Below are 14,905 nucleotides of genomic sequence, written 5' to 3' on the forward strand. Positions count from 1 at the left end.
TAAGGGATTTTCATTCCGTTCCATTTCATTCCCTTTGTTCATTCCATTCCGTTTACCCCGTGCAAACCAAACGGCCCCTAAATATAATTAAGGATTTCAATCATGGAATTAATACAGTAGCCCGGGGCATCGCCCAGGCCAAAAAATAAGTTGTTGATTAAATATATTGATCAATATAAAGTGAATATATTGGCAGCAATCATATATGACTGTCGAGACTCTAAATTTATTTTTATAACTTCACCTCTAATCGTGTCAAAGGACGATGTAGTTCGATGATCAATTAATCATGTACTAGTAGAAAAAATGAATAAAGCACCGCACTTTTCGCACCGGTTCTTGAAAACCGGTGGTAAAAGAAAAGGGCGAAATTAGGGAAAAGACTTTTCGCACCGGTTTAATCAAACCGGTGGGGAAAGAAACTTTTCGCACCGGTTCGAACCGGTGCGAAAGCAATTGTTAAATAAAATAAAAAACCGGTCTCCAATATCTTACTTTTCCTCTTCCGTAGTTCCTCACTCCTTATTTCATCTCAAACCCCTGTATAATCTCAAACCCTACTCCGCTTTTCTCTTTCATCTCAATCCCCTCTATAATCTCCTTTTCTCTCCTCTCCCCGTCCTCAGATTTTTGTGGTGGGATTTCGATTCGTTTCCTTGGTGGTGGTAAGTTGGGGTTTCAGATCTAAATTAGCGGTGGTTTGTTGGGGTTTCGTTTTGTTGGAGGTGGTAACAAGGTGGTTGTTTTGGTTCGCTTGTGGTCGTGCGAGTTGGTTGGGTGGGTTCCTTGGTGGTCGTCTGGTCGGTGGTGGTCGTGCGAGTTAGTTGGGGTTTCGGTTTGTTGGAGGTGGTAAGGTGGTCGGCTGGTCGCTGGTGGACGTGCGAGTTGGTTGGGTGGGTTTGTTGGTGGTCGTTGGTGACGTGGGGCTTTAATTGGTGGTGGTGCGAGTTGGTTGGGTGGATTTTGGGTGGTTGTGGTGGGGTTTCAGATATTCATGGCGGTGAGAGGGTGGTTACAAGGTGGGTGCTGGTGGGGAAAAAGGACTTTTCGCACCGGTTTTCCCTAAGAACCGGTGCGAAAAGTCCTTTTGCCCACCGGTTTTGAACCGGTGCGAAATCTATGGGGTTTTAGCACCCCCCAAATACAACCCGGTTCAAAACCGGTGGGAAAGGGGGGGTTTGAACTGGTAGGGAATTCGTTTTTTTGCATAGTGATGTGACCTAATATTTTTCAAAACAAATTTCTTAGTCCTTTAAATTAAGCCTCATAATAAAAGCTGGCTTACACCTTTTTTTTTTATTTCCAATGAAAGTAAGGAAAAAAACATTAGGAAACCCTCATTACAAAGAAAATTCGTTGCTAATACATTAAAAGAGAAGATGGAAACAAGAGTAATAAATGAAAGATGCGATTAGAAAATAAAATTCAACTTAATAAATATGAAGTACTCTGTAGCAATCAACATAGATAAACAATGATATTATATTACATCGTATATATATACAATAAAAATTAATAAGATATACTTAGTATATACTCCATATTAAAATGCGACCTAATTAATTAATTTCTATTTGAATGGTGCTTCATAGAATGAGCAGAAAAGCCTTTCTTAAACTTGGTTGGTGCAGGTCTAATCCAGGCTCTTCCACCAATCATGTCCTTGCTTAGGAATGGTGCAGCTTCATTGTTAGTGAGACTCTTCGACCATGAAACCCTCATTGCTCTATTAGACCCTGGTCCATAGCATTTGTATTCTCCATACACCACATTACTACAACACAACATAAAATACCAAGAGTCCAAGACATTATTATCATTATTATTATCCAATCAAAGCTTATGCAAAGTCACAAAAGAGGGCGAAGGAATAAAAGAAATCTCAGCTCCATGCCACTACACAAGTTATTTTAATTCTTCTCATTTTATATTTGTTTGTTCATTTCAAAATCAAATGAACATAAAAAAAAACACTCTTAACTAGGTGCATGTCGTGTACCTAGGCGTATATAAAAAGGTTAGGAATAAATTCAAGTGGGTCAATGGTTGATTTGAATTGATTAGCAACCTCAAAGTTACACTAAAGTACTAAACTAAGCCACTTAAGATTGTAGGAAAAATTACTTATGCCTTATTAATTGTGATATGATATCTCCATATTATTTGCACGAATTGAAATTAAAAAAAAAAAAAAAAAAAAAACTTTAAATTTAAATAGTACTCTATATATATGCATATATATAGTTATATACCTCTCCTTTTTGGGATCATTCCAGTTATTCCATCCTTCAGGCGAAACTACATTAGATAAGTAACTTAGTGTATAAATAACCCTCGAATGTGCTCCCCATGGCCTTCCAAGGTCAGCTGTTCCAACCCCTTTGCCGGTGATTTTGCATCCCAGGAAGATATAACCAGTATTCTCCCACGGTGTCTCCCTCCTTTGGGCAGTAATAGCTCCGTTTTCGGCTGTTAGCACCGAATGTATATGACATTTCTATAAAATTCATAAAAAAATACGAACAATAATTAGAAAACACTGGTGCAAATTGATAATATAAATAAACATTCTCCATCTCTCCATTTTTATTTATTTTGTTACAATGCGATAATATAGTACTTCATATTATAAAGATCTTGTTATCTTCAACTTATATAAGAAATCAACTTTGATAAACTACGACAAATAGTTTAATTTAATTGAAACAAATGACCAAAGTTTCGAAGGAATTGAATTGAAGCTTACCTCAAAGAGAGAAGCAGCGTTACCACAAATGAAATCAGTGGCTCCTTCAATGTAACAATTTTTGTAATAGTGTCTTCCAACATCATCAAGGAGAGTATCCTGGTATGAAATCATCCTACAGCCATAGAAAGCTGCCTTATCCCCTGCCACTCTCAAAGCAACCCCCTTCCCTCTTGCCCCATACGTATTCTGCACGTACATATTCGAGAGAAAGTTTAATTTAGTACTCGTACTAATTATTATAATAAAAAGTATAGAGCATCCTAAACATAAACTTTTACGGAGTACACATGTTAATGCTTAGGATATCATAGAACATATACTTGTACATGATTAATAATACTACAGAGTTAAAAGACGGTTCTTTTTAGGGAAAATTCTTGTGAGCGAGAGTATACTTGGAAGAAAATTATTTATCTTTCATCACATGCAACATACACTAGAGCTTTTATTTGTGTGCTCGATTGCTCGAACGTTGTGTGGCATGTATACTAGTACTTGTAAAATGTATATATGACATAAAGTATAGAAATTTGCATAAGACTATAGTATAGAAATAAACTTGCCTCGAATGTAAGGTATCGCCCCACAAAATTAGAAGCCAAGACAGAGACAGTAGGGGAATCATAAATGTGATCACCATCAGCCCAAGTTATTATGGTGTCCTTTGCTTGCTTTCCACTTAGAGTTATGTAGGGCTTATCAGCTGGCACAACAATCTTTTCACTGCAACAAGGATTTGCAATAATAATAATCATGCAAACATCCAAAACATAATTAAGCCTCAAATTAAACATGCAACCTCACACCAACCAAATTAAAATTATTACTTGAATTAATTTAATATAAGAGAAAATAATACAATTATTAGGGTTGAGCAAAACTATCTGAAAATCCGATCCATATTCAATCCGAAAATTATGGATAATCGATCCGAAATCAATTTCGGATCGGATATTTGATCCGAAAAACTTGGATATCGGATCGGATATCGGATATTGAAATATTGAATTTCGGATATCCGATATCTGAAAAAAATCGGATTTCGGTTATCGGATATCCGATCCGATATCCGGAAAAATACCCGAAACCAGCAAACCTTAAATACTTGCAAAGTCCCAAATACCCCCAAAGGCCCAAATAACTAAACCAGCAAACCCTAACTCATTTCCTCAAAATACAACTCTTAACCCACCGCCCCTCTCTCCCTATCTTCTCTCTCCTCTCTCCTCTCTGTCGTCCTCAGCGTTCCCTTCATCCTCACCGCCCCCTTCAATATCTTCTTTCTCCTCTCTCTTCTCTGTCATGCTCCATTCTCCTCCTTCAATATATGTGACCCCACCGCCCACCTGACCGACTTCCTCCTTCGACTCTCACGGCTGGTTCACCAGCGGTCCTCGCAACACCCTCTTCCAACCACCGTCATCAACAACCGCAACCATACACATTATCGCTAGCTCGACCTTCAAACCCGCAACACCAACAATGGCTTTTCTTCTCAATCACAATTAAATTTTCTTTGTTTTGTTTTTTGAGACAATTAGTTTACAGATTTGTGTCAAATTTCTTTATTTTGTACTTGGGTTTGTGTAAAATTTCTTTTCTTGTAATTTGCAAAAATTATTTGTTGGATATTTTTTAAATTCTAGTCTATTTAATATTCTATATTCTTCTGATTCAAGTAGCAATGAATTAAGTTTTTTAGTGAATTGATGTAGTATTAATTTTCTTGCTCAAGTTCAATTCAGCGAATATATCAATGAAAAAAAATTAATTTACCATTAAATAGGTTCGGATATTGGATACGAATATCAGATATGGGAATTTTCGGATACGGATATCCAATCCGAAACCCAATTTTGAATCAAATATCCGATCCATGCTCACCCCTAACAGTTATAGTATCCTCCTAGAGCTATTCAATTCCTACGAAATCAAATGCGTTTTGGAAATAACTCATATTTTTCACATCTAGCTAGTAGTCATTAGTGAATTAATAATATAGTGTTCGGTCTAAAAAAAATTAAAAATTGTGTAATTATAAAAATCGATCCTAGGAAGAAAGTAGATGTTCCAAAAAAATCTCTCCATGATCGATCCAATATTCATTACCACTCAATATACTCCGTATAATCGTATATCCCTGTGGAAAGTAATAAGTACCTAGAGTACTTATTATGGAGTAATTATAATAAAACACACATATTAATCATTATCATGTCATGTATCAGAAAATATATCATCTATTTAAATTTTTTTTTGAATTGCTACCCCTTCTAATATTAGGCGATATAGATTTAATTGTGTGTTACTCTAAGAACACTAATTACTAGTTAGGTGCTTAGGTCTAAATGAGTTGATCGTATTTCTATATAGCCTAGTCTTCTAGCCCGTGCAATGCACGACTTATTCATAGGTACTTGGACAAAAAACCCGTACCCCAAAAGAGATAAATTTTATTTTTGGTACGGATTTTTGTCGGTAAAAAAAAATCCAAATAGAATAAATGGATTCAAATGGAATTTTCTGAACTATATCAATAACCTAGACCCATACTGCGAGTGGTTTCATGCCATAGATAAACTCGAACACTTAAAAAATCCGTTGGACAAGCGGATTCACATCTCTTACAACCAACACAATCTTCTGTTCTTGGAGCTGAAGTTATTTGTTTCGCTTTACATCCATCCCAAGGTATCATTTCTAATACATCTGTGGGACAACCTCGGACACATTGAGTACACCCTATACATGTATCATAAATTTTAAATAACTTTTAAGAGATATTAAGTTGGAGGAGAATGAACTAAACAACATTAATATGTATTGACTTGAGGCTATTTTTTTATTTTTTTATTATATGTTAGAAAGGGGATTAAAAGGATAGGTTTTTTTTTTTGTTCAAAAAAAAAAAGGATAGGTTTTTTATTTTTATTTTTTATATATGTTAGAAAGGGGATTAAATGGATAGGTTTTTTTTTTTTTTTTTTTTTGTTTCAAAAAAAAAAAAAAAAGGATAGGTTTTTTATTTTTATTTTTTATTATATGTTAGAAAGGGGATTAAAAGAATAGGTTAAATAAGGTGACATGTGGCATTATTCAACAAAAAAAAAAGGTGATATGTGACAATGAATGTATGATGGTTTGTGTTTTTAAATGTTAGGTATAGATGTGATAAACAGAACAAAAAAAAGTCAAATGAGTTATGCGTGGCCCTACGTAGTAGGGCTGTAGGCCAGGGGTTTTGATTTTTGGATTATATATCATAAGACCTAATTAAGAGTAAGCATTTTATGAAGTCTTAAAAATGGCTATTGTACTCCTTTTGTCCCTTTTTTTTTGCCCCATTTGATTTTGCATGGTCTTTAAGACGTGTCTTTAAACGTATATATCCGTAAAAATTATAAAAACTTAATATTAATAAAATATACAATGAGACGATTCTAACAAGATTCACATGAATATTTTATCACTTATATATTAACAAGAATTCATGGTCAAAGTTTTAAAAGTTTGACCAATATATCTGTAATGGGGCAAAAAATAAGGGATGGAGGGAGTATTATTTAGAATGAATATCCTTTAACTTAAAAAACATTCACATTTCTAAATTCTTGTACTCGTCGTACACCATGTATATAGAATCAATGAATCTTGCATGCATGCAATCAAACTTAGCTTGCAAATAAAAATTACCTATAATTTCCGGGCTTAACCCAAATATAAACAAACTCAGTATTATTAGAAGGCACAGCATCAATTGCATCTTGTATCTTCTTATAGTCACCGTGACCGGATTGATCGACTCTAATAAGGACCGCCACGGACGGGTCCGTGGGAGCAGCCGAAGACGAGGAGGAAGCCATAAGTGTGGATAAAATGAAGAAGAGTACAATATTTTCAAACAAGTGAACAATGTAGTTGTAGTAGTAACGATGATTATGATAGTATCGAAGATGTTTAATATAAAGGCCACAACCTCCTCCCATGCATGTGCGCATGTGATTGGTTTCTTGCAAACAAAATTCTCCTTACTCGATGGAAGTGCAAAAGGGTTAGAGTTGAAGAACAAAGCTAAGGAAGTATGGTATGTGCAATTAATTCTCTCAATTATTATTGCTCAAGATTATTAAGCAAAAGGTACGTGTTTGTGAAAGTATTTATTATACATGTTTTTTAGAGTATATTAATTTGTACGTATAATATAAGGTTTTGACGAATTATCTGTATATGTGATGATTGCTGACTTTTTATGTAATGGTTATTATTATATGATCTTCATGTAGTTAGCCGATTTCTTACCAACAACGTACAAGCATGCATATATGGTAGCTTTAATTTCTACGTTTTTGTGTCATCACTCATGATTAGAATTTTATAACTTCTTGGCATAATTAGCTAGTAATGTATGTGCTATCATGGCTGCTTAAATAGTTGAACCAACTCATCTATTAGTCTATTACAACTTTTGCAAGTTAATCCGTACTAGAAGTTACTACTCCATGCCATAAATTTTCGAGTTAGGTTTTTCACCCATTAATTCACAATATAAACGCAAATAATTACGTACTCTTTTAGTTCTTTTGTTCTCCAACTTACGACTTTTAACATTTTCGTTTTCTATTGTCATCATTCACAATATACAATAACTCAAACATGAAGTAGATTAGGAAAATGTTCATAATTGTAAGGGAATTGAATCGAAAAAGTATTAAATTGATGTGATGATGTTATTAATACAAATAATTTGCATTATGTAACAATAAAATCCAAATATAGTATGAGAACTTATGCACTTTAATTTATAGTAAATCTTATTGAATTGTTATTTACATGGCAATGTACGTATCATCATATTGGAAAGAAAAAAAGAATTTCAAAAAAAGCTAACAAAATTGTATTGATCAATTCAATGAAATCTAGAAGCATTGATATATATGTTTTGACTTCAGATTCAAATGGTTAAAATGAAGAGTAGATTAACTTCCAAGTCACTAAGATGAGATATAAAAAATACTTAACTGACTTGGTCCTTTCTAAACGAAATGAAGTTAATTAATGATTACACTTTATTTTAGTATACCAATTTTATTTTATTTTTAATTTTTTTTTTTTCATATTATATAATGTCGTACATAAATTGGTGAGGTAGAGGAAAAAGGGATAGAAGATATTGCTGCAATCCAAAGAAGCTATTATATTGGATGTTTTGATTAATGTTCAAGCTTTATAAATATTTTAATATAATAAGTTGATGATTAAATTACAACTGTTAATTAAAGTCTTCTATATGACAGGAATACTGGCGGTCATTATGAGTTGAAGATAATTTACAGGTTATAATCCCAGATTTTGCGTTTGACATTCTTACTAGAATTTTGAGTAAACTGAACTCTAATACTTGTCAAAGTATTTGGTTCTTAATTCTTAGCCGATAATTATTGATAAACAATAGACGTGTGTTTGATATGGCGCAGTCTTTCTTTATGACACGCATAAACGGTGAGATGGTTTAACTACGTAAACCATTGCAAAATTTGACTTTCTTACATTTGAAAATGTCATAACAATTGGCAGTTACCAATGATGAATAAGTACATTAGGTGATTTTTGGTCAACATGTGCATACCTTATGATGGCGTTATTCCATCCCTACTCCATATCTTGGCAAGTTGGTGTAACTTGTTCAATCTACGTGTGAATTGCTACACATAAAAAAACAAAGAATAGATTTTTATCATAAGAGATGATGATGAATTAGTTCATATTGAATAAGAAAAAGTTTCATTGAATATGATTAATCCAATATTTCAAGTTCTTAAACATGCTTCCTAACATTATTTTAATTATTAATTAGTTAACATCTATTTAATAATAAAAATAAAAAACTAATTAATTACCTTTCACATGGATAGGAATTAACTACTACGTAGCACGTACTATACAAGTATGTAAAGGGTATATGTATATTGTGTGATACCAATACTATCTTATTTGATTAAAGTTTTGCAATTGGTGTCAAAAGAGTTTATTTGGAATCAAATCATCTATATTTGACCATCAATTTTCCATGTCGACCTAACATAAAGGACACGTTTGATTTGAGCACAAAGTCCTCTTTTGGTGATTTGGTCATCAGGATAAACCGATAAATATTATATGAGTACGTATTTTTTTTGAGAGGTATTATATGAGTACGTATATCATGAATCATCATGCAGTGTTACATAAGCGGTGAAAATTCAAAGAGACAAAGAAAAGACAACGAATAGTTATCCCACCAAATTTCAATTCCATCCATTCATCACAGATGTAAGTGGTACAAATGAGGAAGGATACCTAATTTAGCTTCTAAAAGTTTCCAAAAAACATTCTAATACAAAGTATAATAATTTATGAGTAGGTTTTAAGGAGAAAGCTCCAAAGAAAAAAAAAAAACCTTGATAAAATACCCACCTCAACAACCTTCCTAAAAAACAAGATATTGTGTGCATTAGTATTATCACATTCTAGTACTAATACTAAAGTCCAAAGAATTGAGGTGTAATTTTGTATACATCTATGTAAAAAAAAAAAAAAAAAAATAATAAAATAAAATTGTATACATCAATTTATCTATCTATCTATATATATACTAAAATAAAGGGCGCCTAGATGCAAAAATGACATATGTCACTCTGTCAATTAATATTTTCCCGCCCATTTACAAACTCTTAAATAAAGAAATTTTTATAATATCTTTTAATTATTATTGCAATATTTCATTTTATTATTGATTTTTATCTAAGATAATATCTTTCACATCTTTTGACTCATTTCGGTAAGTACGATTATATCTAATTAAAAAAAATCTACGCCTTTTTATTCTTTCTTTTTTTAAAATTTAATTTAATTTAATTTAATCATTTAATTTTTATCAAATCTTCAAATATTATAATATACAAAGTACTTTGTAAAATATTTTCTTTAAGTAGAAATTATTATAATATACAAAGTACTTTGTAAAAAATCTACGCCATTTTGAAAATTACGTTTAATAATCTCCTACTTAGTATATATGAATCATAATGTACTTTAGACTTTTATTAGTACTTTAGACTTTTATTAGTATCTTGAAACACACATCATGTATAATATAACCTGGTCACTTAAAAATAATCTCCTACTTAGTCCTACTGGTCACTTTGATATAGCTGTTTAAAAACCTTTGTCTACTAAAAAAGGTTCTGAAACCAATCTTTTAGAATGCCCAAAAGTTAGATTTTAAGAGTGATTATAAAAGTATATATCCTATGTAAATACGTATTGGACTTACTGGATGTTAGTCTTCAATCTTACCCCAAAAGTTAATAATTAATGGCGGATTTTGATGAGAATAATTAATTGGTGGAGTTGGAATGATTTTAATTGGAATATATAACTACTAAAATCACACAAATTTTTATATGTGATTGGCCACACCGTGTGGTCGGGGTTACATGAGTTACTTAGTCAGGGGTTACTTGAGTTACTCGATCAGGGTTACTCAGTCAGAGGTTACTTAAGGGATTCGGTCAGGGGTTACTTAAGGGGTTCGGTCAGGGGTAACTCGATCAGAAGTTACTTGAGGGGTTCGGTTAGGGGTTTACTCAGTTAGGGGTTACTTGAGGGTTCGGTCAGGGGTTACTTGAGGGTTCGATCAGGGGTTACTCGGTTAGGAGTTACTTGAGGGATTATTTCAGTCAGGGGTTACTCGGTCAAGGGTTACTCAAGGGGTTACTTGTCAGGGGTTACTTCCCGATTAGGAGTAACTCGAGTAACCCCTGAACAAGTAACTTGAGTAACCCCGGCAACTCGAGTAACCCTTGAGCGAGTAACTCGAGTAACCTCGGCCACACGGCCAGCCATACAGAAAAATCCCCCCTTAAATTATAGTTAATAGAATATTACAAAAGATTATTGGTAATAAAATATTATCAAAAGATTGCAAAATATTTCATTGAATTATTACTAAGTTTGATATATATTGATTTTCATAAATATTGGGTCGGGGTAGATAATTTGGCCTTGGGCGTGGATTTTTTTGCCTTGGCAATATCAACATAATTATTTATACACCTACATATATGCTGACCACATATTTAGAATAAATCATACATATATATTTGGACTAATGTATTCTCCATACATACTTTGAAAATTCTAGAATTACTACTATGAGTATTATTATGAAATATCATGCATATAAAAATTTTATAATATTACATTGTTTGATAATTTCCTATAGAATATGGCATTATGCTATCTAAATTATTGTAAATAGATAATTTAACAATATATTATACAAGTAATAAGTAGTCAATTTATTTGTATAAAAAGTAGTCCTTCATCATTACAAATACAAAAAGAATTACATAAGAAAATTAGTGATAATAATAAGTTGGCAGGTAATTGAGCGGGTACGCAGGTTATAGATGGGTATGACATCAAATCCTCCGCTTACCCGTTACCCACGGTGGCTATGACTTATGTACTCGTACCAGCCTACTTACTCGCCAAAGTTGGACCCATATCCGCTCCATCTACGGCAGGTGCAGTACGGGATCAGCGTTTTTATACCCACTTGTCATCCCTAATTTTAAGGTTATAAATAATTTAATAGATAAAATAATAGTAGAATAATTATGTAAATACCAACGTTAAATCATGCTATGATATTTCTAGCAAGGAGCTATATATGTTAGAGCGTAACTTTTGATTTCTAATTCACTATTATTATTTAAATTTATTTTGATAAGTAAATTATACATATGAACTTATAGGTTACTATACTAGTTACATCATATTTGGCAATTTGCTAGCTTTGACACACCTGTGCACACATCTGCACATTAAATACTCCGTAACTTAAAAGATAAAATATAAGTTTATCATTACTCCGTATGAGATAGGGTCACAACTCTCACAAGTTTGCAATGACTAAAAAAAATAGTCTTATAATAATAAGACGATTTTATACTACGTACAAATGTCCTCTACTCCTCTTAATAGAATATAATAAGAGTAAATATTATAAAAAATGAACTGAAAAAAGAAGGCCAAATTCCTCCGCAAGTCCGCAGATGTAAGCCCAACAATCAAAGGCCAATTAAAACCCAACGTAGGAGTTCATCAATTTTCAGGTTTCGAAAACCAAATGACACTCTATAAAAGCTCCCATCTAAAACCCCTAATAAAAACCCTACTTCACATTGTAACATCTCCCGCCGCTTCGCTTCTCTGCTCTTCGTCTGCTCATCCCACTTTTTTTCATTTTCAAACACAATTAATGATTAGTTCTACTCCTATGTAATTTCAAATTAATTAGGGTTGAAGGTGCGATGATGATTGAATTAATCTCGTTAATCCGAGTGATTAAGCTGCAGATAATTTTTCAATTCCATTCTAATTACCTCTGAGCACCTTCTACTTTACCCTTCGTTATGTTTTGCAAATCAAATAAATTCGTGCAATATTTTTGTTTTAAAAAGCCTAATCTGTATGGTTTTTATTATGATTGAGGTTTTTAACTTCAAATGCAAAATCTAAACCATAATAAGCGTTGTGGTTTTTCTTGTAATTTAATTTTATTTTAGTGTTTTCACTACATATTTCCTTGAATGTATGAAAAATTTCAATTACTTTAGTAAGAAAATGAGTCAGTAAATAAATTCTTATTGGTGCTATCAAAATTATACAAAAATCTTACTATTTGAAATTGATGGCATTTGATTTTGTATAAATAATACAATCAATTTTCTATTTTGGTTATTATAAAAATGGCGAGGAGAATGTCGAAATTAATCATGTCTAGTATTGATATAACATCTGGAGCACAAAGATGAAAAATGTGGCATGAATTTTATTTGGACAGGGACTAATATGGACACTCAATACAGTCACTAACCAAAGGCCTAACTTTGAGTTTGACAATAGCATTTTATTTGATGGTCAAATATGAAACATTAACTTTGACTTTGCATAAAATGCTACTCGTTAGGAGTAGTGGCATACAAGTATACAACCTAACTTATGCTAATGTCCATTAGTATTGTATGAATTTATGCTTATAATTGTATTTAGAATTGTATTGGCATTCCATTAGCATTGTATTAACTTATCCCTATAACCAAATGAGTAGATTAGTACAATTTGCATTGGATGAATTTATCTCTCAGATACACAAACTGTTAATTGTACTCGAATAAAAGCTTGGTACTCTCCGTATGAGCTAAGTTTGGTCGACACAAATATGGTCCAACTTAACACAAGCCACATTAAGTTCACATTAATGGGTTGTGAACTTTGTATAGACAATATTTTTAAAATCTGAGATGAGTCCGATACGAGCATAGCATAATGAGCTAGTTTGCTGTTTGCATGATGGCTCATTTATATATGACTATCGAGTAATTGACTAATTGACAAAAAGTATAGAAATAATTATTGGGGATTTGGGGGTCTACTCTCTACATGGCGTTGTACAACACTATAGTACAAAATTATATTCTCGAAATGTTTGTTTACCCATATGTTCCTATTGATATGATATAATTGCTTTAAGCATTTCATCGTGTGATGTAATGATTTAACTTTTATGAATAATGTTCGGACAACTATACTCTCTAAATTATTTATTTACTTATTTGCCATCTTTAATGCTAACTAGATGAAGCCCGTGCGATACGCGGTTTGTTTGTATTTTTTCAAATAAAATATTTTACTAAATATATATTTATCTAATAACTTTGTGATATTTGTCTGCTTACTACTTGATTTTTTTTATTATAAAATGAATTATTAACTTTGTTTCTCATATTTAGATAAAATTCGTAATGTAAAAAGATAATATTTTATTTCACAAAGTTTCATATGTGGCTGGTCACACTGTGTGGTCGGGATTACTTGGTCAGGAGTTACTTGGTTGGTCAAGGGTTACTCAATCGATCAGGGGTTACTCGGACGGCCAAGGGTTACTCAGTCAGTGTTTGGGTGTGTCTCAGCGGGCCTTACATATGGCCAGCAACACAAAAAACGCGCTGATTTTATTTTTATAATTAGTATAAAAAAATTTATCTAAAATAAATTGCAATTCTTTTTTTTTTCATTGGCTAAAATATAACATTTTCCTATGTGACACTCTAAAATTAATTTTACGTGGTATAATCCTATTTAGGGGTGAGCAAAGACCCAGGGTATCCGGTACCGGACCCGGCGGGTCCAAACTCGGAACCGGTCTCACTGGTTCCGAGACCGGGTCCAAAAATTCGGACCCAGTTAGAACCAGTTCCGGAATCGGGTCCTGAAAATTTGGACCCGGACCCGGTGGGTACCCGGTTGTTTGATATTTTTATTTTTTTTTTAAAGTTCTTAATTTCCTCTTCCTCCACTCTGAATCTCTGATCTTCATGTAAACCCATCCACTTTCTTTCTCTCTCCTCCCTTTCTTTTTCCTCCAGAATTCCAGATCATTATCTTCTTCACGCAGACTCGCCGTTGTCTCGCTTTCGCACAGTCCCACCCTCGCACCGGCAACGGCGGTAATCTCTCGGATCTGTCCGGCTGTCCGCCGGTAAGTTCTCTCGGATCTTTCCTCTGTTCTCTGTTTCGGTCTTTCACGAAGCCACCAGTCCACCACCAATCCGCCGGTCTCGTCTCCCCCTCTCCTCTCTTTCGCACAGCAGCCTCCGACCCTCCGTGATGCACTTGGTTCCGGACTTCCGGCGCCGTCCTCTCCCCATCTCTCTGTTTCAGTCTCTTGGTACAAGATTACATGAGTTACAGCTCAAAAAATTAAAAAATAAAATAAAAATCTAAGGATGAAGATTGAAGAAACGGGTACCCGGTTTTGGAACCGGTTCCGAAATTCCTGGACTCGGTGCAACCGGTTCCGGGACCGGGTCCTGTGAAATGCACTGGGTACCCGGTTCTGCTCACCCTAATCCTATTGTAGCGTTTTAAAATTATTAATCTTACGTGGCGCTTTTTTATTATAACCCTACGTAGCGCTTTAAAAAAAACTAATCTTATGTGGCATAATCCGATTGTAGCGTTTTAAAAATATTAATCCTAAGTGGCGCTCTAAAAACTCGGGAAAAAACTCCCCTTTATATATATACTAGTTTTGTGCCCGGACGATAT

The 14,905-nt window shown here is 33.4% G+C and overlaps 1 protein-coding gene across 1 annotated transcript; it reads right to left on the reverse strand.

Annotated features, from left to right (window-relative positions):
- Positions 1-1,459: 1,459 nt before the first annotated feature.
- Positions 1,460-7,072, reverse strand: LOC110698452 (putative pectinesterase 11). The gene is made up of 5 exons (XM_021875883.1): positions 6,443-7,072; positions 3,313-3,472; positions 2,747-2,935; positions 2,253-2,497; positions 1,460-1,774 (listed from the first exon to the last, which is right to left on the reverse strand). The coding sequence occupies exons 1-5, from the start codon at positions 6,745-6,747 to the stop codon at positions 1,564-1,566; spliced, it is 1,110 nt and encodes a 369-aa protein (XP_021731575.1). The 5' UTR covers positions 6,748-7,072; the 3' UTR covers positions 1,460-1,563.
- Between the last annotated feature and the right edge of the window lie 7,833 nt (positions 7,073-14,905).

This window comes from Chenopodium quinoa, unplaced genomic scaffold, assembly GCF_001683475.1.
Source record: "Chenopodium quinoa cultivar QQ74 unplaced genomic scaffold, ASM168347v1, whole genome shotgun sequence".
Taxonomy (NCBI): Eukaryota; Viridiplantae; Streptophyta; class Magnoliopsida; order Caryophyllales; family Amaranthaceae; genus Chenopodium; species Chenopodium quinoa.